Source organism: Aedes aegypti, chromosome 3, assembly GCF_002204515.2.
Source record: "Aedes aegypti strain LVP_AGWG chromosome 3, AaegL5.0 Primary Assembly, whole genome shotgun sequence".
NCBI lineage: Eukaryota > Metazoa > Arthropoda > Insecta > Diptera > Culicidae > Aedes > Aedes aegypti.
In genome coordinates, this window is record NC_035109.1 from 33,393,454 (window position 1) to 33,418,341 (window position 24,888).

The following is a 24,888-nucleotide window of genomic DNA, read 5'->3' on the forward strand; positions in this document are numbered from 1 at the left end:
GAACAGCTGAGATAAGATAAGAAAGATAGGATCTGATTGTTTTTTTTAACGGAGGCCTTATAATTCAACATGATGAGCACTGAGATGGTAAAAAATCATGCAACTGCTAAAAACCAAGATGGCGTCAAAAGGCAAGATGGCCGCCAGTTTTTCTAACCTCGAAATTATATACCTTTCGGCATTACGTCCACATTAGAACAAAACCTGCTTCTCATCATTCAATTTCGCTATTTTTCACATGCATGTTGGGCGGTACTAAAAACGATACTTTATGGCTTAGAAAATCAAGGATGTTTTTTGCTTCAAATTTTAAGACTTTCATTATAAATTAATGCACTTTTGTCAATGTTTTACGTTAGAAATACAGATATTACCACTTACTAATGTCCCGACACGCAATCTGTTCCGTCTGGGGGAACGAGCAAAGTGGACTGTAACACTTTTTCGGGGGACGGTCGAAGCTAGAGGGTAAGGATCCCTCGCTGGACGCTTCGTCTTGTAGCCGATACACTTTACGGCTCTTTCGGGAGGACACTTCTTCGGAACTAGGACTGGGTTACTGGGAATTCAACTAAAACACTGGGTTTTGTACTTAACTACTGTATATTAACTACTAATTAACACGAGAGTTTGAACTTTCATCTAAACACGTTGGTTGCTGTCGACACTTTCTTGAAGACTGTACTTTTTCACTCTTCCTTCCTCTGCACAGAGCCTTGTGTGGCGTGATCGTGCATGAAGGTGGGGCGTGGAAGAAAAGTCTCCACACGCGCGGGATAGAAACGGTAGGAAAAGGAAACACAAAAGATGTTCACGCATCGCATGACTTCTTCCGTACACGGAACACAATCTATAAACTTCATACAATGAACAACAATGCATAGGGTAAAAAAATGTTTGTTTAATACAATCAATGTTTTTGACGGTTTTCATTTATTGAATTTATTTATTCATTACTAGTGGTCCCGGCAAACTTTGTCTTGCCATCAAGTAGGCTGTTGAAAAACGCCATGAAACGTCCCGTACAAAATGGCAGTTCCGTTCACCTCCGTTTTTCTTGACTTTCCCGTGCATTATCCTGTACTTTTTATATACGCAAACACGTCGGAACACTTTGGGAACATACGTACGGAAGAATTTTCAAAATCTAATAGCCCGTTATCATGCCATTTCGTGACATACAAACACCATTCCATTTTTATTTATATAGACTAGTGGTCCCGGCAAACTTTGTCTTGCCATCAAGTAGGCTGTTGAAAAACGCTATGTATCGTCCCATACAAAATGACAGTTCCGTGCTCTCTCGTTTTTCCAAGTTTCCCGGTGAATATCCTGATATTTTTATACACACAAACACGTCGGAACCCGTGACGAACAAAACGAAGAAGGAATAATTCAAATCCGTCCACCCGTTCGTAGGCCATTTCGTGACATACAAACACCATTCCATTTTTATTTATATAGATTACTGAATTCAACGATATGTCGAAGAATTATTCTGTTGTCAGAAATCGCATAAAAAAAGAAAATTCCTGTTTAATAACCTGGATTTTGAACTAATAAAGCTGAGTATCAGGCTCAGTTCCAGTAGGGACGTAACGTCAGTAAAATAAAGAATAATGAGAAGAAGAGTATACGTAACCTTTTATTTATTGGTAGCCTCTAAATTCGACATGCTGAGTGCTATCAAGGTGAAAAGTTAATTCTACTACCTAAAACCAAGATGGCGTCAAAATTCAAGATGGCCGCCAGATTTTTTCACTAAAAATAATATTCTTATTCTTTACTCGACTCGAATGAAACACCAAAGGTTGAAAACTTGTTTCTTTGTTGTACAAAAAATTATGTTTGTATTGATTGCACTCGCCATATACGTCAAAATCGTATAACATGATTTAGAAAATCGTTCATTTGATAGGATAAATATCATTGCTCACCTAGTTTCTGTAGGCTATCTTACGCAATTTTTCCTCAGCTTTCTGATGGTGATCTCAGAATTCAAAACTAGCGGTGCGCTAATGGTGAAAAATCGATTTTTCTGACAAAATTCAAGATGGCGGCCAAATTCAAAATGACCGCCAAAATTTTTTCAAGTTTAATTGAAAGCTATATCCTTTCTCTATACGATGCCACTAAGTTTGCTATGTGTTCCAAGCGAAATATGAGACATATCCCGTGAAGAAATACCCAAGATTTATCTAAAAATGGGTTTTTTCGCAAACTGTTCAGCTAGCTGGCGTACGAGGGGTCGACCAATTTGAGAAAACAGAAAGGACCACCCTTAAGTTTTATCGAAAACTAGCGATCAGTGACAAAAAAAATTGGAATTCTAACGATGGGTGCCGATGGCGGCCTGGTTTCAGCGAGAATTGCTCCTCAGTGATTATTAACTGATTATACTGGCCGCATAAACGGTTTCGGAATATGACGCGGGCCGCAAGGTGCGCAAGGTAGTCAAGAATTAATCTTCAATAGCATCCAACAATTACTCTTTTTCAAAAAACCGGTCTTTGGATTCTTTAGGATTTGCCTCTCTTATTTAAAAAAAATCAAGAAATATGCACAGAAAACAATATGGTCTCCTAAAATGTAGCAATCTTTTGAAAAGTGAAATATTTGGGGTCGAAGGATCTTCAGAGATTGGCACCTTTATTGTGAGACTTCCATTCAGCAAACGCCCATAGGGAAATTCCAATACAATGTACGGGGGATCTTACCGCCGTTGAAAATGGTTGACCACAATCTCCAGTGCAATCTCGGAGACATTACTTTTTTAAGAAATCCGAGAATTGTGAACTCAATTTGAAGGAAATTAAAAGAAAATTTCAAAGAGATGAATAGAAAAAAAAAATCTGGTGTTCCAATATGAGTTCAAAAATTCCCTATTTTCTTAAGGAATTTTGTGGATGTTTGATATTACTAGAAAGAAGAAAGTGACACATAGGTCCTATACAAGCGCAATGAACACTGAACAGTATGCATCTATGTATAAATTTCTGGCATCCGTAATTTTCCCCTTTGATGTTTTTCGCCTTTCGCTATTTCTGCCTTTTGGTAATTCAGCCTTCTAGAAATTCCGTCTAATGGTCAAGATCTATAATTTGACTTAACCTTTTCTTCTATTTTCTTCCGCAGACTCCGCCGAAGATTCCGACATGGAAACCAAGGAGTGGGAAAACCAACAGATTCGCAAGGGCGTTACCGGTGCCCAGTTGGTATCGGCTCACCAAGAATCGGTCATCTCACAGTACATGATCCAAGGCTTCAGTCAGTCCTACCAGTCCAACGAAGACGACAGTGCCCTTTCGACGAGAGCCCTTCTGGAGCAAGCGTACGCGAAAACATCTGGACTGTCCAAAGCCAACACCAAGGCCAGCTCTGCTGGGCTCATTGCACGCGTTGCCACCGCTGGCAAAGACCAGAAAGCCTCCGGTCCCCGAATGCCACAGGAAATCCTAAAACAGCTCACAGAAAAACTGCAAACCACAAAGGAACTAAACTTCAAACATATCACCGACATCGAAAAGATCACCCAGGAGGTCAAAGTACTTAAGCTGGATCATCTGCAGAGCGAACAGAAGGCACCGGTTGCGGCGGCCAAGTACCGGTTCTATCAGGAAATCAAGTGCTACGTCAGCGATCTGGTCGAGTGTCTGGACGAAAAGCTACCGCAGATTGTGGCGCTGGAACAGCGAGCGATCGCCACGATGGCCAAATACTCGAGCATGCTCATCGAGCGAAGACGTCAGGACGTGCGCGATCAAGCCAAGGAGATGGCCGATGCCAATAGTAAGTCTTTACAGCGTTAATGTCTTTTATTATAAAAAATGTAGGGGTGATCGGGGCATTATGGGCCACCTAAGGAAAACGTCATGGAATGCTATGAAAAACAGCAAAAACTATCGTTTAAATGCAAGTGACTTGTACTATAATATGTTATCTTCCAAGTTATGACGATAATAATTGTTAAAATCAACTTGCAAATTATTTAGGGAATGTTTTTGAAAACCATGTTTTTCTGCGTGTTCGCCAACCATATGGGGCATTATGAGCCACCCAACGGGGCAGTATGAGCCACCGAACTCAATCGTGTGATTTTAATTTAAAACAATATAGAGAAGAGCTTATGATAACCAGCACATTATTGGAAAGGAAAATTTATCAGCTTTGCTTGGAATTAATAATTTTAGCGGCTTATTTTTGATAGATACATAACACATACAGCAATACCTCGATATAACGTAACTCGATTTTTATTTTCGTTGCGTTATATCGAGGTTACGTTATATCGAAGCAAAATATTTTTTTTTTCTAAATTTAGTTCAGCATGTATTGTTTGAGTAGAAAATGGGTCTTACATTGTCTATTATTGAACTAGCAGGCATTTTCAGTTTATCTTAAATATTTTTTTACAATATTTTGCCGTATTTTTTAAAATTTTATTTATTTTACCTTCTTATTGCAGTAATCCTTAATGAAATGTGTTAAAAAAAAATCTTTGGAGGAATCCTTGAACACTCGGAGTAACTATAAAATAAATTCATAAATGAGATCTTTCTAATTACTTTAAAAATGTTAATTTTGAGCAGCCCATGAACATTTCTAGCAGGCAGCTATAGAACTTCAAGAATTTTGTTGTGAGGAACTCGTTCTAAAACTCCTACAGCAAATCTTTTTTGTAATTTCTTGACAGAATTTTAGAATAAATGTCCCAAGAATTCCTTAGAATATATATTTTTTTCAGGATTCATTACGAAATCACTAGCAAACTCCATTGAAAACAAGAAAGACATTTTCCATGCAAAAGTTTCTGAACAAATACGTGATGGAATTATCAGCAGTATTCTAGGAGAATTTTCTGGGGGATCTGAGGAACTTGGACGAATCCCTGAGGAACTTTGGACGAATCCCTGAATATATTTTTGTAATGAGAAAATATCCATTGAAAAACTTCTAGACTTGTCGTTTTCAAGAATTACTTGAAGAATCCAATGAGAAAGAATTATTGAGAACTTTCTTACTAAATTCGTGATGGAATCAATGAAGGATTTCATTTTACATACAATCCTTGAAGAAACTTAAGCAGTACATAGAATTGTAGAAAGTTCTGCATAAAATCATAATGAAATTGCTGGAGAAATGCCAAGAAAATTATGCTTCAGTTTTTTTTTTTGAACGAATACCTGTACGATTTTTTGAAATAATTTGCAAAGCATTGAATCCACTTTATATCCTGGAGAAATTACTTGTTGTTTTTTTTTTGTACAAATGCATAGTAGAATTCAAAGATATATTTAATTAAGAAAACTATGTTCAAAATAGTTGAATTCAAAATTCCTAGAATCCGGAATTTCTTTTAAACAATTCTTGGAGATATTCTGGAGAAATTCTTGAAGGAATATTTGAACAATTTTTTGTTGGAATTGAATGCGAACTTTCTGATGAAATTCCTCAAGGAATTCTTAAGATGGGAATCCGTTAAGTCGATCCGAAATGAGCCAGCCTCGGGCTGCAAATCTCGTTAATAAAGATAATAATAATAATAATCCGTCGGGGATGAACCAGCCTCGGGCTGAATTTCCCCATAATAAAGAGCCAATTAATTAAATTAATAATCCGTTAAGTCAATATGATGAAATTTTCCTAGAAACTCTTAGAGGAATCTCTGAAATTGTTTAACAAAAATCTAGTGGAATCCCAGGCATCATTTCAGAAGAAATCTTACAGGTTTTAAACATGAACATCAACCCCTGTAGAATTTCTGGTATATGCCTGTCGGAATTATTTTAAGAATGTGTTTTAAGTTTTATACTTGAATACCAGATGAGTTTAAGATCAGTCCATGGAGAAATCTCTGGAGGAATCCTCAGAATGATTCTAGTTGAAATCCTGAAGAAATTTCGATATCGATTTATGACTGTATTCAGTGATAGCAAACGCTTGCATTGCTTTGATTTAGTATTGGTTGGTTTTTGAATCTTGAAAAATGTTCATTGCAGTTCATAAACCATGTTTTTAATAAAAATGTGAAAAATACATAGGAGCCAAAAAAAGTTACGTTATATCGAGGTAAAAATTACGTTATATCGAGTTACGTTATAAAGAGGTTACGTTATATCGAGGTATTACTGTAGTAATCAGACCACGAATTTCTAGTATTAAATTGCGACTTTTGGTTCAAACTATTTTCTAGCAAAGTGTTACACTTGTAATGGTGCATCAAGATGACTATGCAGTAAAAAAATAATCTAGTATATTTCGGCAGTTAATTTTTATGTTTTAAACTCTGTTTGTTTTGCTTAAACCTAGGTGGCTCATTTTGCCCCGCCCCTTAACTTTTTAAATAATATTCTGTTTTCCAATATTTTTTCTAGAATAAATCTTATTTCGCTCTCGAATTGTTCAGTATTACCGTAATCCGGGGTAACATTGATCATTTTTTTGAATATTTCTTAAACATTTGATTTGAAAATGCATGTGTTGCAAATTTTATATTTTTAAAACAAGTACTGCCACCCATTGCTCGTGTTTATGTACTGTATTTTGTTTTCTGAAAGTTTGAAGCATGTTTAAAAAAATGTTTTAAGTGAGTTTTTGATTTAGCTGATATGGGGTAACATTGATCACACCATAAAAACATCATTCGGTAATATTGAAAATATCATTACTTACTAAAATCATGGTCCCTGAAGCCGAATATGAAGGTCAAACTCTTATAAGTCATTTACTTTTTGAGTTATTTTAAAATTAAAAACACCTTGAATTGTGGAATACGCCTAAATGTATGCAATTTCCACAGGAAATTCTTCACGCTTTATAATAATTAGTGAATTATGTTTTATTGAACATATTTATGAAAATTTTGACAACGGAGTCGTTTTCATTTTTAGTAACAACCGCATTTCTCTTGCTCATATCGTTTACAAAACTCATGTGAGACATGATTCTTTTATGGTGTCATCCATAATCATGAAAATCATTGTTTACAAAAGTTGAAAAATTTACGCATGAGCACAACTTTATTTTCGCAAAAACCTTATTGTTTATTAGCTCATGATTAGAAGAAAGAGAATCGCCAATCATGCATTGAAAATATTTCATCAACAAATATTGATTCGAGATTTTTACGAAGAGGATCATTGCGATCAATTTTACCCCGCTGATCAATGTTACCCCGGATTACGGTACCAGAAGTATCAGATGATTGGTAAAATTTGCAAGAATAATAAATATAATTGTCTTACAGCCTTATTTGAAAACTGCCAAAATTATAAGCTTTTCATGACAAAGGACAAATATGTACATTTTTGTGAATAGGTATCCCGAGTTTTAAAACCAATATTTTTATGGTTTTAAGTGTGGTGGCTATTCGAAGCATCCTCTAGCAGATCGTAAGGGTCTACCACAAAAGGCCGAATCACAAAAGGCCGAATCACATAAGGCCGAATCACAAAAGGCCGAAAGCACAGAAGGCCGAAACATACAAAAGGCCGAATCACAAAAGGCCGAATCACAGAAGGCCGAATCACAGAAGGCCGAATCACAGAAGGCCGAATCACAAAAGGCCGAATCACAAAAGGCCGAATCACAAAAGGCCGAATCACAAAAGGCCGAATCACAGAAGGCCGAATCACGGAAGGCCGAAATTTTAAAATAAATTTTAGTGAAAGCCACAAACATTCAGCACATTTTTCTACAATATTATGGACATTTTTACAGTAGGGTTAGCAGGACAAGACGCACAAGTAACATTACTACATAGCTTAATAAGAGTGTATGGTTAGTGTTTTTTGGGTGTGGGATGATTCAAATATGACGTCCATCGTTTTTTGGGATTTCTAGACCCCCCCTCCCCCCTATGTCACGCTTTTTCTAATACCTTATACACGTACTGTCACACTTCCGTAGACCCCCCCCCCCCTCCCCCTAATGATGGACGTCATTTTTGGATGATCCCTGTGTCAACTGGTCTATTCTTAGCTGACACACCCAAAACAAATTCTATAATTGAAGCTTAAGTAGGCGCGCAACAATAAGTGTAAAAACCTCGCGAAAACTGGAAGGGTATACAGTGCCTGTTCGATTTTGGCAACATGTCAAAAATTTTCATGTTGCCAAAATTGAACCGTTCCAAAATTTAATAATTGTTTTTATTAAAACTTGTATCATCGTAATAATGACCACAAATTAAATTTCTTCTTCTTCTTCTTGGCATTACGTCCTCACAGGGACAAAGCCTGCTTCTCAGCTTAGTGTTCAATGAGCAATTCCACAGTTGTTAACTGAGAGCTTTCTTTGCCAAAGTTTCCATTTTCGCATTCGTATATCGTGTGGCAGGTACGATGATACTTTATGCCCAGGGAAGTCAAGGAAATTTCCATTACGAAGAGATCCTGGACCGACCGGGAATTGAACCCAGACACCTTCAGCATGGCTTTGCTTTGTAGCCGCGGACTCTAACCACTCGGCTAAGGAAGGCCCCACAAATTAAATTTACCTATTTTGAATATGGTAAGCCTTAAGAAGGCCCACAGAAACATTGAGATTGACATGATTTGTGACTGACCATGATCCATTTTTGTGTACATGGATTTCCGTGTTGCCAAATTCAAACCGAGTCAAAATCGAACGGCACTGTACGGTTAAAAGTATTCTTTGTAAACTTAGTATTCTTATGATCACTTAAACACTTGTTATACCCTATCTCAGCAATCATTCTCCTACTTGTTGCGTAAAAGACTATGTTGGCATTATATCGGGCAAACGCTTGCTGTCCGAACTCGCTGTCGCTCGTCGGACCTAAAAATGGAAAAACATCCTCTGTTTGCATTATACCGGGCAAACGCCTGGATTTGCTATTTGCATGACACCGAATAGATGCTATACACAACCATCGGATATCGGAGACTTCGGCGGCCTTCTGCCGCCTCAGTTCCTCTATCCTCAATGTGGCTTCGCCGCATGTAAGTTTTGCACTGTTTACTGACATGACTGCATTTAACAAAGCATGGACTTGTTCTTTTCATATCCAAGCTTTGTTTTGTGATTTGGCTTTTTGTGATTCGGCCTTGTGTGATTCGGCCTTTTGTGATTCGGCCTTTTGTGATTCGGCCTTTTGTGATTCGGCCTTTTGTGATTCGGCCTTTTGTGATTCGGCCTTTTGTGATTCGGCCTTTTGTGATTCGGCCTTCTGTGATTCGGCCTTCTGTGATTCGGCCTTTTGTGATTCGGCCTTCTGTGATTCGGCCTTCTGTGATTCGGCCTTTTGTGATTCGGCCTTCTGTGCATTCGGCCTTTTGTGGTAGGCTAGAAGGTATTCGGCCTTCTGTGATTCGGCCTTCTGTGATTCGGCCTTTTGTGATTCGGCCTTCTGTGATAATCCCGATCGTAATGACACTAGACATTAAAACACTGTTTTTGAGCTCAATTCCGAGGTGGCTCATATTGCCCCGTATGTTCATATTGCCCCCATTGCCCCTACATCAAATGAGGTGCAGGTCCGGATTCCTGAGGTTATTGTGCACCTCTAAAATTAAAAATATACCCTAGGAACAATCTCTAGAAATTTTAATTTGAAAGTTGAGGCTCATATTTTTTTGAATATTCTATATTCAAATTACTTTATAGAGTTAACTCTTCATTCTTCATTATTGAAGGATTATCGAGTTAGAGAGGTATCGAGTTATAGAACACAAAATAAGTGCAATTGCGATCCAAGGGATTATCGAGGTACCATGAAAACTTTCTTTTACTATGGTTCTCTAACTCGACATATCGAGTTAGGGCTGAAAATTGAGATTGTATCTAGGCCTTTGAAATGAAGCCCACACTTAGTTTAGATAGACATTTTTCTTTATGGTGCCCCGCATGTACATTCGATTCAAATGCAAAATTGATTTTTTTTTTCAGAGGGTGTCAAGCGACAGCACGACGATCCGGATCGGGTTCGACGCGCTGCAGAACGGGAAGGTAGGCGGACGCGTCGCCGAAGGGATCGCGAAAAGAGCGAAACTGCCGAATCCCATCTGGATGGAATGTCCAGCGATGACGAGGTTGCGGACATTGAAGTGTCGCAGTACCAAGCATCGCTAAAGGAGATCGCCCTGGAAGCGAGACAAATCTTCATCGACGCCGGAGAAGAGTATTGCGAAGTGGATGAGATTTTGGACCGGTTTCAAAACTGGCGCGCCGCGGAGATGGATTCCTACAAGGACGCCTACGTTAGTTTGTGTCTACCGAAGGTGCTTGGTCCGCTGATTCGGTTAAAGTATATCGCGTGGAACCCGGTCAGCGGAGAGGATGCAGTCGATTTCGAACGGGAAGCATGGTACCGAAGTTGCTGCCTCTACGGTCGCCAACCAGGCGAGACGGAATCTAGCTTGGCTGAGGACCCCGATGTGCGTTTGGTTCCTACGCTTATAGAGAAAATCGTACTTCCGAAGTTGACGGTGCTGATCGAACAGGTTTGGGATCCACTGTCGACTACGCAAACTCTGAAACTAGTTCGTCTAATCAACCGGCTAAGCCGGGATTATCCCTCGCTGAGGAGAACCTGCAAACAGCTGCGATTGCTTTTCCAGGCGATCCTGGACAAACTTAAGCTGGCGATCGATAACGACGTATTCATTCCAGTGTTCCCCAAACAGTAAGTTGATCGTGTGATTCTAAATTATTATTCTATAACATTACTCAGAGTTTCATTCCCATGGAAATCATTATTATTGCAATAGCGATTGAGTCTTAAATTTAATTTTAGTAGGTACTCAATTTAGCGAAAAATGCATTTGCATGCTTAGGAACGGAATTCTGAGGTGTATTATAGAATCCTAAATGATAACCTTCGTCTACGTACCATTTCAGACTGCAAGAAGCGAAATCGTCCTTCTTCCAGCGGCAATTTTGCAGCGGCTTGAAACTGCTCCGGAACATCACCTGTTGGCAGGGCGTCATTGCCGATGGACCCCTCACGGATCTGGCGATCGGTTCGCTGCTGAACCGGTACCTTCTTAATGGAATGCGCGTCTGCACGCCGACCGACGCCATCAACAAGGCGTCGATGATTGTGTATACTTTGCCACGCGTTTGGCTAACGGCAGGGTCGTCCGTCGTCCAGAGCATGACCCAGTTTATTGCCATGCTGCAGCACGTCTCCAGCCAGCTGGATCCGGCCATCGGGAATCATGCGTAAGTTGATATTACGACAGGGCTGGTAGCAGGTCTGTTTTTAGAGACTGGATCACTATGCAATTACAATGAGAGTCCCTACAGTCTCTATTTATAATGGAGAATCTCTAAAGTCCCTAGTTTAATCTAAATGGTCTCTAAAGCCATTTTTGTCCTTATTCTGCTTGCAATGAATCCAGATAAAACATCTAAAGGCTCCAGAAAAACTTTCAGAGATTCTTACACGACAATTGCACTGATATTTCTTCTCTGATTCTTTGAAGAAAAGCTTCAAAAAACATTCTTACAATGCCTCCAGACAATTCTTCTGCAACACTTTCTTCCAGAGATTTTCTACCAATTCTTCCAGTGAATTTTCATGAAATGCTTAGATAATTTACTTCAGTGTTAGCCCCCGGAAATCCAACGCAACTTCCTCCAGTAATTTCCCCAGGGATTACCCTGGAATTTTACTTACCTTGTGTTTTATGGCTACAGCGTAGCATCGTGCCATTTCTGTCTTTAGCGATAGCAGTTTCCAGTTTCCAGAACGTTTAGGGTCGCCAGGTCGTCTTCCACTGCGCACAACCAGCTTATTCGTGGTGTTCTACGAAGTTGCCGACCACTACTTGGTTCCCTGCAGAATATTATGTTGGAAATTATCTCTTCCGACATTCGCACTAAATAGCCAGCCCACTGAAGTCTGCCGTATTTTACACGCTTGATAATATTCGTATCTTTATACAACTCGTGATTCATGGTCTGCGCCACACACTTTTTTCTAGTTTCCCACCGAATATTGTCCGCAGCATTTTACGCTCGAAAGCACTCTGAAATTTTACCCAGGGATTTTTTCAATATTTCCTTCAGCAGTTCTTCCACCAATCAATTTAAAGATTTCTACAGGAGTTTTTCAAAGAAAATCCTCAATAGTTGATTCCACAGTGTTTAAGTTTTCACAGATATTCGTTGAGGGATTTGTCCGATCACGGACAGTAGATGACGAGGGCAATCCTTCCGGAATGGAGGATCCCTGCTTCGGCAGCCAATTCCTCTTCGGAATGCCAGGGATGATCGGCCAGTTCCTTCTCCTGAAGGAATGCCTGGGGTGTCGATAGCTCAGACTGTGAATATGATTTCTTAACAACAGTCCTGAAAAGGACTACTAGGTTGGGCTGCTTTCGGTGAGGGAAACGCTTTGGGTATCGGTTTTCGAACTATGACGGTTTATTACGCGTGCCATACAACGGCTAAATACTGAATACTGAATGAATGAATTCTGTGCACGCAAGCTCCTTAAGTAGGCTGCAGGTAGAAGGATTCATTGCATGCACAGTGAAATGGCTTCGGTGGGAAATTTCCACTGTCTTATGTACTACATTCTGGATGCTGCAATCGGTGGTCCGGGTGGTGTGATGATGGAGAGCTCAAGTTTGTCGATAGGGTTGCGTGAAGTAGTGTGTGTGTGTGGTTCAGGTAGGAAAGGGTGTTTGTTAGTGGTGGTAGCCGAAATACTCGCGGCGACTCGAGGTTAGTTATGTGGTTGTTTTACATGAATGGGAATAGGGGGAAATGGATTACATAGACAGGATCGATTCTATAACATTCCCCAGAAAACCGTTCCCCCGAAAACCATTCCCCAGAATTCCGATCCCCAGAATGAACCATTCCCCAGAAAATCGTTCCCCAGAATGTAACATTCCCCAGAATTCCATTCCCCAGAATGCACCATTCCCCAGAAAGCCATCCATTTGAATATCCATTTTTTTTTTCTTTTTTTAATTATTGCTTTGCGTGAGTCACTTATGTGGTGGCGCAGATTGCCGTAGCGGTAAACGCGCAGCTATTCAGCAAGACCAAGATGAGGGTCGTGGGTTCGAATCCCACCGGTCGAGGATCTTTTCGGGTTGGAAATTTTCTCGACTTCCCAGGGCATAGAGTATCTTCGTACCTGCCACACGATATACGCATGCAAAAATGGTCATTGGCATAGTAAGCTCTCAGTTAATAACTGTGGAAGTGCTCATAAGAACACTAAGCTGAGAAACAGGCTCTGTCCCAGTGGGGACGTATCGCTAGAAAAGAGGAAGAAGAGTCACTTATGTGACAGGCTAAGGTCTGATGTGACAAAGCAAATATGTAGGCAGGAGGGTTAGGCACATAATGAACACACGGGGCGAAATGGACACCCCCTTACTCTCTGGGAATATGCATATTTCAGCAAAACTTTATAAACTGTACGAAATCTGTTTTGACGGTATAAAATTTGTCCTCTGAAATTCTACTATATTTTTTTTCTCAGCTTCAAATTAGTTTATAAGCAAAGCAGAGGAAGCGGTGGATTTATTTTAGAGCAAAGAAACTGTATCAATAACGAAAGCGAATAGCGGAGAGGTCGCGGCGGAACTTGGACAACAATTGGTAACTCGAGAACACGATTCGGACGGTCGGAATCTTTCTACCGGCGGAACACGCATTGAAAATACGGACAAACTTGTTTTCACGTGTTTATTACTCTTCTGTTCGAATACAAGTGGTTTCAATTATTTTTCTTCTCTTCGTAGATGATGCAAACAGTGTTGCCCGATACAGCAATAACGTTAGAAGATGCGTTGGTCGCACAGTGGTACAAATTTCAGCAAAAATCCCCAAACATCCTCCCCGCCTTGAGGCGAAGCCTTAATCCGGAAGGGGACACAGTTTCTGTACCGGACGTTGGTATTCCGATTTTCCTCGGCGGAGTGTTACGGTGCGTACCAAGCCTTGCTTGTCAGGATGAACTTCAACTACCCGGGCCAATTCCCAGGCGGTCGGCGGCGTATTATCATTTTTGACCAATACGAGCTGATGAGGCTTGATGTTGTCTTGGCGATTTCTCCACTTTCCACGTGGCTGCAGTGTGGCAATATACTCATCGCGCCAACGACTCCAAAACTCGGATGTAAGTCTCTGCACTTTCTCCCAGTTATCCAGTTGGTTGGCTTTCAGATGACCGATGTCCGGCTCAGGCAATAGGTTCAAAGGTTGCCCTACCAGGAAATGCCCCGGCGTGAGGGCTTCATAGCTGTCCGGTGATGTGGAAATGGGGTACAAAGGCCTCGAATTCAGGCATGCTTCGATTTGACACAGTACAGTTGACAACTTCTCGAACGTAAGCTTTTCGTTCCCAACGACTGGTCTCAAAAGCTCCTTTGCACTCTTCACAGCTGCTTCCCAAATGCCACCCTGATGCGGACTGGATGGCGGAATGAATCTCCAGCGAATGCCTAGATTGCTGAAAAAGGGTTCGGTTTTCTTGCTATGGGACTGCGTAGCTTCGTAGATTTCCGTCAGCTGCCGGTTGGCACCGACTAGGTTCGTCCCATTGTCTGACCACAACTCGTTACAGTATCCTCGGCGAGCAATCATTCGTTTGAACGCTCCCAAGAACGTATCCGCTGAAAGATCACCTGCTACCTCCAGATGAACAGCCTTGCTCGAGAGGCAAACAAATACAACAATATATCCCTTCGAGCAACGTTCCCCGCGAGTATTACTGCACCGCACAAGAATCGGACCGGCATAGTCAACTCCAACATGACTGAAGGGTCGACATGCGGTCACTCGCGCCACCGGCAGGCTGCCCATTAACTGCTGTGCTGTCTTGGCTTTCTGTCGGCAGCATTTGACACAACTTTGGATGACCTGCTTGATGAGATGCTGGCAGCCTTGAATCCAATACTTTTGGTTGATTGTTGCTGTCAGGAGTGTTGGACCCGCATGGCAGTTCTGCAAGTGTAGTTCTTCAACCAGCAATCTCGATACGCGATGATTCTTCGGGAGTATCGCCGGATGCTTCACCTCGAAAGAAAACGATGACTGCTGCAAACGTCCACCGACTCTAATTGTACCGCTGCCGTCTAAGAACGGGTACAAGCTGCTGATCTTTGACTTCGGATGAACTTCGTTTCCCTTCGCCAACGATTTTGCTTCTTCTTCGTAGTGTTCATGTTGAGCTAATCTGATGAGCTGCAATCTTGCTTCATTCAATTCGGAGGGCAGGATAGCACCAGAACGTTTTTCATAGAGTGACGATGACTTCGATCTCATGTTGTAGATGAATCGCTTCACACACGCCAACTGTCGGCATGCAGCGCCGATGGTCGACCGGCTGTCGAGTATGTGCTTCTCGATCACGTACGTTGTTTCTGCGTTGCTAATTAGAGATGGTCGGGTCTCGGGTTTTCAAACCCGAAACCCGACCCGAACCCGAACCCGACGGGTTCGGGCCGGGTTCGGGTTAGAAAATTTTAAAATTTTCGGGTTCGGGTTCGGGTCGGGTTTGAAGGTTACAAAATTATCGGGTACGGGTCGGGTTCGGGCTTGAAAAATGTCGGGTATAATCGGGTTTGGGTCGGGTTTGTGTGAGAATTGTGAACATAGTAACAACCTGAAAGCTTCCCTACGCATCAGAAACGATGAATTAATCATCTTTTCAAACTCGGGTTTTATGCGGGTTTTTCGTATAAAACTTTTTCGGGTTTCGGGTCGGGTTCGGGTTTGAACAGCGAATTTTTTTCGGGTTCGGGTCGGGTCCGGGTTTGCTTTTCAATTATTGCCTCGGGTTCGGGTCGGGCCCGGGTTTGCAAAAATAAAATAAGTCGGGTACGGGTCGGGTTCGGGTTTGAAAAATGTGAAACCCGACCATCTCTATTGCTAATAGAGACATTCAGTGATTGAAAACGTTTACGTACCTCCAATCTAGGACAGGACGTGACAGCTCAATTAAGACTGCCCCGTTGTTTTTCAGTCGATAGCCTTGAAGATACAAAAGTCAGTGTTACCAGTATGCTTTAGTAGCAAATCTTGTTAACACATTTAAAATTCAAAGCTCATAATTTGATTGTTTCATGCACGCTTCATTCATTTAGTGCAATAGACGAAGCTATATTTGTTATAAGTTAGGTTAAATTTCCAAACCGGCGATATTTTTAGAGTGGATTGACACAAATTCCATCCTATTCGTCTCAATTATGAATTTTTAATTTATTTTAGAATTGTAGGAGCACATGCTTTGAACTTAATATCGAATGTAAATTGATTTGTTAGGAAAAGATTTAATGAAAAATTTCCAAACTTTTGATAAAAACTCTAATGTATGAACTAGCAACACGGCCGGACTAGCAACAAAGTGCCCTGTTGCAATCAAACTCAACGATGTGAAAGTAGGCCTTTGCCAAAACGACCAATGAGAAGTGGTCTTTTTTGATAGGCAATTGGTTTCGTTTTTGTACTATGACCTGTCACGTCTTGTCTTAGCCTCCAATGTAATTTCATCCAATTCGTCCGAAGGGCTGGTGCGATCCCAGGTAGCAGAATCTTCCACCAACCATGGTGGACCTGACCACCACAGGTGATGACCGACGAGCTCTGTTGGAGAAATCCCACGTGAAGCACAGTCGGCGGGATTTTCTCTCGATGAAACGTGGGCCCAATGTTTACGTGGCAAAATCTCCAGTATCGATGATGTCCTATTGGCCACGTAAGTGTTCCATTTACGAGGGTGTCCTGAGAGCCACTGAAGCACTATCGTCGAATCCGTCCAAGCATACTGTTCTATCTGGAAGCGCTTGAGAGATTCAGCAATTTGCTTCATCAGCTTCGCTAGTAGTTCTGCCGCATTGAGTTCGAGCCGTGGGAGAGATACCTGTCGCACAGGAGCGACTTTCGTCTTTGCTGCCAACAATGTAACGTGAATTTTTCCATCGAAGTCCACGGATCGGAGGTACACTACTGCCGCGTACGCTTCCTCAGAAGCGTCAGAGAAACCGTGCAGTTCGATTTGATTATTGTAGTTGGGTGCCCATCGTGTAATGTGGATCCTCTCCAGCTGATGCAAGTTCTCCTTCATTTCGATCCATTTTTCTTCGACGGCAGGGGGAAGTGGATCATGCCAGTTGAGGTCGTATAACCAGCAATGTTGAAAAAGTATTTTGGCACGAATGATAACCGGCGCAAACCACCCGAAAGGATCGAATAGTCTTGCGGCGTCGGAGAGCAGTTGATGCTTCGTGTTGGGCCCATCAGTTTGCATGTTTACCTTGATCGTGAAGACATCCTTATCCGGAACCCAGTGAATCCCCAGAGCTTTCACCGTATCACGCTCGTCCGGAAATTGTATTTGTTGTGATGCTGTCGTGGTTTGAGGTAGCGATTCGAGAACCGCTGTCGAATTGGAGCTCCATTTGCGAAGCGTGAATCCTGCGCTCTCCACAATCTCGTTGATCTCCTTGATTAAACGAATAGCTTCCTCGGTTGTCCTCGCTCCTGATGTAAGGTCGTCCACGTAGGTACTTTTCTTGATTCGCTGTGCTGCTTCAGGATATATGCCTTCGTAGTCATCCGCTGCCTTCTTGAGTGCCGCCATGGCAAGGAATCCAGAATTCTTGAGCCCATATGTCACCGTACGAAGCCGAAAGTGTTGAATCGGCTTGTCCGGCGAGCTTCTCCATACTACCCGTAAATAGTCTCGATCGGCAGGATGCATCAGTATCTGCCGATACATCTTTACCGCATCCGCAGTAAATACCACCTCGTAGAACCTGAAGTCCATCATAATGTCGAAAATGTCGGAGTTGATATTCGGAGCATCAAGCAGCAAATCGTTTAATGACGCCCCAGAAGTGGTGGCACACGAAGCGTCGAATACCACTCTAAGTTTGGTCGTACTGCTGTCTTCTTTCACGACCCCATGATGCGGCAGGTAGTAGGATCTAGTCCACTCGACTTGCACCTCTGCTTCCGGAATCAGATCCATGTGGCCCAAATCTTGGTACTCCTGCATGAAGTCAATATATCTTTGCTTGAAGTTCTCGTCGGTTTCGAATTTCCGTTCCATGGCTCGTAGCCGCTTGACCGCTGCGGTTAGCGACTCCCCCAATTGCTGCTTGGAATTGTCCATCGGCAATCGGACGATAAAGCGACCATCATCCGCACGTGTGTGAGTCGAGTTGAAATGATCAACGACCCTTTGCTCTTCGCGTGTCCACTGCTTCGCTTGACGTACCTCCTGGTCCTCCCAGAATAATCGCAGGGTGCGATCGATGTCGAAATCCTGACGAAGATCAATCGCCGAGTGATGTGTATGCGTACACCATTGCTTGGAGATTCTTCCTGCAACCATCCACCCAAAGATAGAACGTTGTGCTACAGGAATACCATTCGTATCGTTGACTTGACCAGCCTCCAGTATGGACAGGAAGACATCCGATCCCAGTATTACGTCCACTGAACCCGGTTGGTTGAAGTGGGGGTCTGCGAGTGGTAGATGCTTCAAGTACGGCATGCTTGCCACGTCGAAACGCTGGCACGGCAGGGTTGCCGTGAGCTTTCCTAGCACATAGGCAGCTGTAGTAAGTTTGGTTTCCTCATCGAAACGCGACGAAATCACCAGCGTGACAATGCCGGCTGTGGTACCGACTGCTTCCCCGCTGACACCGGTGACTTCCAAAGATGCATTACGGCGCCTCAACCCAAGACGCTTGACACACGCTGACGTGATGAGAGATGCTTGGGAACCACAGTCGATCAAAATTCTCACCTCATGTAGTTTCCCGTCACCTCCCCGAATGTTCGCCACCACCGTAGGCAGCAATGCAAATGCAAACGGTCCTTGCTTTTCCGCAACCGCCTGCGCCACATTGGTGGAGATTGATGGAATATCCAATTCCGGTTCTGAGCGTTCATGAACTTCTTGCTTGTTGTCTTGCTGCTTGACTTCCTTTTGGCAAAGTAGTGTGTGGTGCCGCTGGTTGCACTGTGGGGTACGGCACACCGATTTCGACTGACACTTTTTCGCTGTATGTGATGAACGCAGGCAATTGAAGCACAGTTTTGACGTCAGTGCTAATTCCCTACGTGACGATACATCCATGGCCTTGAATTGATCACAATGGTACGTTGGATGGTCCTTACTGCACTTCGCACACGACACCTGCGTCGCGCTGGAATGGAACGCTTGAATCTTCTTCTCGCTTGCACTGAACTTCGGAAGCTCCTTTTTCGCAGTTTCTCCTTGCTTCCTCGAAAACGCCGAACATGTTTCCAAAGCGTCACAGCGTTTCTGCAGGAACTCGATGAAATCTGCGAACATGGGATTTTCCTCGTCAATTATCTTCTGCGCCCACAGTCCGCGGGTCTCCCGATCCACTTTCTCGAGCAGCAAATGGATGAGCCAAGGATCCCGTGTCTCGTACTCGTTGCCCAAAGCTTTTAGTTGTCGGATGACGTCATCAGAAGTGGCCACCAGTTTCTTCAATCCAGCCGCGTTAGTGACTGATGGCTGGTCAACGAACTCCCGCACTAGGGCAAACACTGTGTATTTCTTTTTGTCGTAGTGTGTCACAAGTGTTTCCCATGCCTCGTTGTAATTTGCATCGGTAATGGGGAACGAGCTTACCATTCGCTTTGCTTCTCCGTCCAAGTAGGACAACAAATACTGCATTTTGACGGAAGCCTTCAGATCCTCCCTGGTGTGGATCGTGCTGACAAACAAATCTTTGAACGAATTCCACGCTTTTCGCTCACCTCGGAAGACGGGAATGTTGAGTTGCGGAAGCTTGACTTGTGGCTCATGATTCGACACCTGACCACCCGATGCTGGCTGCTGCGGTGGTAGATCCCGGCGGTCGAGCATCGCCTGCTGCGTTTCTAAAAGGGCCTTGATTGCATCCCGTAAATCGTTCCGCGTCTCGCTTCCAGCACTGTGCCACGAAACGCGGTCCTGATTTGCGTCCAGGAACTCAGTGTAAATGTCTTTCACTTTGAAATAAACTTCTTCGAATTGTGTGCGGTAATTAAACACCGACGTGACATCCATCAGATTCGTCGTATTCTCCTCAATCGTAGTTTGCACGGCATCAAAGTTTGTTGCAAGTTCCGTGGGTTTGTCCCGGCGTTCACACACTTCTCCGAACGATGGATTCCGGACGTGGAGTGCGTTCGCGACGGAAAACTCCCACTTGATTTTCGCAAACATAACCTCTCGCTTGGCACGTAATCTTTCCAGCTCGGCTGGCTCCATTATGCGGTTCCGAAGGACCAAAACTATGTATCAATAACGAAAGCGAATAGCGGAGAGGTCGCGGCGGAACTTGGACAACAATTGGTAACTCGAGAACACGATTCGGACGGTCGGAATCTTTCTACCGGCGGAACACGCATTGAAAATACGGACAAACTTGTTTTCACGTGTTTATTACTCTTCTGTTCGAATACAAGTGGTTTCAATTATTTTTCTTCTCTTCGTAGATGATGCAAACAGTGTTGCCCGATACAGCAATAACGTTAGAAGATGCGTTGGTCGCACAGTGGTACAAATTTCAGCAAAAATCCCCAAACAGAAACATATTTCCATTCTATGTAAAATAATCATTTACCTAGTTGTCCAATATGCCCCTAATCCCCCTATTCATGAGTATTTTGCATATTATTATAATACAACCTTCTTTTAATACATTCCCATAAAATATACAGACTATATGTTTATTTTTGCATATATAGTGATGCACCCTTCTTTCAGTATTATCTCATTAATGATATAGACAAAATATATCGATGGAGAGCCTATAGCAAAAGGTCACTTGGCATAAAATAATTTGGTATAAAGCCATTTGCCATCCAGCCATACTTATGCTCCTTCTTTTCAAAAAGGATGTTCTTCATGTCATGCCAAATGGTCATTGGCCAAATGACCATTATATCAAATGGTCCTTGATCATTTAATCACTCATGCCAAATGCCTTCTTGCCATTTGGTATCCTTACGGAAAATTTTGTCTATATCGTCAACAGGATAAGACTGAAAGAAGGGTGTATCACTATTTTGTGCAAAATTAAACAAGTCATTTGTAATTTAGACTTGACGCAAAGAAGGGCGTATCATTTTATTGTGCAGAATAGTAAGTTTTTATTCTGCCGAGTTTACGTAATCATTATAACGGAAACGTATAATATGATACTACGAACGTCTTTATTCTAATCGGTGTAGCTCTAAAAAGTAAGAGATGATGCGCCTTCTTAAAACATTGATGAAAAGCTGCATACATCACTACATTTGATAAAAATTGGACATACATGTGAAATTATACATTTGGAATCTACTATACCGAAAGAAGGGTGTAGCTCTATTTTGTGCAGAGTAGTGATGAGTTGTATATTCTTTTAAATAAATATTGGATATTGTGTTTCCCCATAGACTGATCTATCAGTTTTCATAAGTGCCAATAAAAGTGAAACTACTGTGATAGTTCATTGCAAATGAAATTTGAATTATGCGTAAAGTGTTCATAATTAGCAGCACCAATGCTAATCTTCTCATGTACCATCAGTGCACCAGTATGTTGTTCCAGTCCACTCATGTTCCTGTAGCCCGCTCACGAGTTTCAAAAGTAAGGTAATTTGAGTAAATACGCAAAAGATTGTCCACAGTATAATTCAATTTGTCGATTTAAATCGTCTAGTGGCTATAGTTTCCATATTTATTTTGTTTAAACTTATCTTTTTTCGGTGTGAGCGGGCTACTGGTACATGAGCAGATACTGGTGCACTGATGGTACTTGTAAACAACTTTGTATGGAGTTTAATTTTCAAGTTTTTTAAATAGATTATTTCAAAGCTTTAAAGTAGGTATATAATTTTCTGGGGAATGGTCCATTCTGGGGATTGGTTTTCTGGGGAATGGTTCATTCTGGGGAGTGAAATTCTGGGGAATGGTACATTCTGGGGAATGAGATTCTGGGGAATGGAATTCTGGGGAATGGGTTTCGGGGGAATGGTTTTCTGGGGAATGTTATAGAATCACAGGATCAACAACAAGATGGTGAAAACGATGACTGAACTGAACAGGGTTGAAATGTTGCACACTGTTCGCGTTGTGCGTGAACATTCTCCCGCCAGCGAAAAGTGTGAAACCGGTGGATTTGAGGGCATTGATTCTACAGCGATTTTGGGATTCATTACGGGTTGGGTATCTGACAGATTAGCGGAATCACTTACATTCACGGTATTAACGGAAAGTGGACGTTGTTGACCTGGATTGATTACGATGGGTTTGGTTGTAACGGTTTGATTCTGGTTAACGAGTAGTGTGGACGAACTAGACGTACGGTTTGAGTTACTGGGGGAAAAACGAGAATTCACTAAAGACTGTCGGGATTCTAGCAGAAGATCGTAAAGCGGGTTTTCAGCACATGCGGTTGGAGGATTCCGTGACTGTTTGGATTTCAGGGGCTCATTTACTTGGATTGGTAACTGACAACTTTGTGGGTTTGTGGACTGACGGATCTGTTTCATGTATTGCGTATCTTCGAGGTTTTGGGAAACAAACGGATAAACAGGGTTTCTTTTTCGTGCGATTGATCGTTTTGGGAAAGATGGAAAATCAGGCGAATCGATAGGGAAATCATCTGTGGAACTATACACTGTACGACGGGGCGGACGGTTTTGACAGGAGGGATTCACTTGACCGGTTAACGACTGTACACCAACTGTGTATTTGTCTGGCTTAGCACGAGCAGAATTAACAGCTCCAGCGACCACCCATCCAAGACGGGTTTCTTGGAGGATAGGAAGATCGTCGGAGAGTTTGATTTGTCCTGGCATCATCAGCTTGAAGAAGTGCTGAATGCCAATGAGGAGATCGATTTCACCGGGAATGTGGAAATTTGGATCGGCAAGGGCAAATCCGGGCGGAATGTCCCATGATTTGATATCGATGGGAGCTGACGGTATTGGGCCAGTGACTTGATCAGTAACAAGACACTCTAACTGTACACTGTAGTCGGAATAACGAAATTGGATTCTGAGCTTCGCTACTTCTGACAGGGATGACTTTTGATTGTTGGCTCCAACAATATCAACCTTTGTTGCGAGCCGAGGGAGTTTCAGGGATTGGACAAGTTTACGTGAAACAATGTTTGCTTGGGAACCACTATCGAGGAAGACTCGACAAGGCTGAATTTTACCATTGACATCGAACACTTGAACCATTGCGGTCATCAAAAGACTGTTGCACATATGATGGACTTTCTTGGCGGGATAGACGGCAGAAGTGGACTGTATTAGATGGGGTTTTATTTCGGGATCCGAATCATCGGATCTGGATTTGGGCGGCGACACATCAGATTCGTTAGGGTGGAGAAGGGTGTGGTGTCGACCTTCACATTTCCAACAGTTAAAGAGGGATTTACACGCACTACTCCTGTGACCCGTTCGCAAACAATTAAAGCAAGACTTGAGCTCTCTTACCTTGGCTTCTCGTTCAGGAACGGACATCTTGCGGAGGGCGTCGCACTTGAAGATTGGGTGGCTTCCGTTGCCACACACTTGGCAGGTCGGTTCTGCTGGTTCGGTGACAGCAAAGGTCTTCATTTGGCTGGAACTCTTCGCTGGGATCGGCTTCACGGTGGGCTTCTCGATTGCGTCTTCACATCGCTCGAGGATTGCGCAACGCTTCTTCAGGAAGTCCATGGTGTCGTTGTAGGTGGGTATTTGCTTGTGGGGCACCGTGGATTCCCACTCCATCCGGGTTCGGTTGTCCAACGCTGTCGCAACCAGGTTCACGACGAAACGCTCGGACATTCCAAGCATTTGCTCCTCCATCAGGGTCAGACCGTCGATGTGCCGGGTTACATCGTCGATCAGTTCACGGAGCTCCTTAGCACTGGGTCGGGACATCTTCTTGAGGTGTAGCATACCCAAGATGTGAGTATCTAGAATGAGGCGCTTGTCTTCAAACCGCTCTTCCAGCAGCTTCCATGCGTGGGCGTAATTGTTGGATTGCATGGTGCAATCATCGATGATTCCCGCAGCACTGCCGATCAAAGCTCGATCAAGGTGGTAGAGCTTGATGGCGTCGGAATCGGTGGAGGTTCTCATCACATCGAGAAACATGGCCTTGAAGCGTGGCCAGTTCTCTGGTTTCCCATCGAACGAGGGGATGGGTGCTTTCAGCGGCTGCTGCTGGACGATGATGCGAGGTGCCTCTTCTTGCTGGCTTCTTCGTTGCAATCTCATGTCGGTGGTGTCGGTCATGGACTGGATGAGCGTTTCGACCAGCATACAGGTTTCGTTGTGCTGGGCTTCGAACACGATGTAGGCTTCATCTTGCTCGATCAGCTTCTCGGCGGGCGTCAGAGTCACAATTTGGCGATGCAACTCACAGTACTCTCTGTAGTGGGTTTCCAAATTCCGCTGGTACAGCTTCAGCTGGATTAAATCCAACTGCACTGCTCCTGCTCCGGATGCTTCTTCGACGGAATTGCGGATGCGCGTCACTTTCGCTTTCACCTGTCCGCGTAGGTGAACGAGCGATCTCAGCTCCGCCATCCTCTCCTTCTGGTCGGTTTTCGTTGGTGTATGCTCGATCGGCATCGAACACGGCGATGGTGCGTCTCGCTTCCGCACGACGACGACAGGTACGAACGTGTTTCGACACGTTCAACAAGTTGCACAAGTGGCAACTTTTCGCAATGGTGGATAAATTTTCACTTCCGCGGCGATGATTCCACGCACTCTCGGAACAGTTTTTCACTCTGTTTTGCACTCACGTTCCGCGAAATGTTTCTCACTCGCGACTTACTTTCGCACTTTCGGAAGGCAATTTCCCTCATCGAAGCAGCAAGGAATATTTTCCTAAGCAACTCTGCTGAGCATCGACGGGAACAACGGGAACGATGGGCAATTTCCA

The 24,888-nt window shown here is 43.0% G+C and overlaps 1 protein-coding gene across 2 annotated transcripts in view; it reads left to right on the forward strand.

Annotated features, from left to right (window-relative positions):
• Positions 1 to 24,888, forward strand: part of LOC5567372 (PAX3- and PAX7-binding protein 1) — a 53,952-nt gene that overhangs the window by 26,223 nt on the left and 2,841 nt on the right. For both annotated transcript variants that reach the window (XM_021853907.1, XM_021853909.1), the window contains 3 exons: positions 3,136 to 3,789; positions 9,910 to 10,645; positions 10,861 to 11,184. In XM_021853907.1, the coding sequence (XP_021709599.1) occupies positions 3,136 to 3,789; positions 9,910 to 10,645; positions 10,861 to 11,184 (1,714 nt within the window). The remainder of the gene's footprint in view (positions 1 to 3,135; positions 3,790 to 9,909; positions 10,646 to 10,860; positions 11,185 to 24,888) is intronic.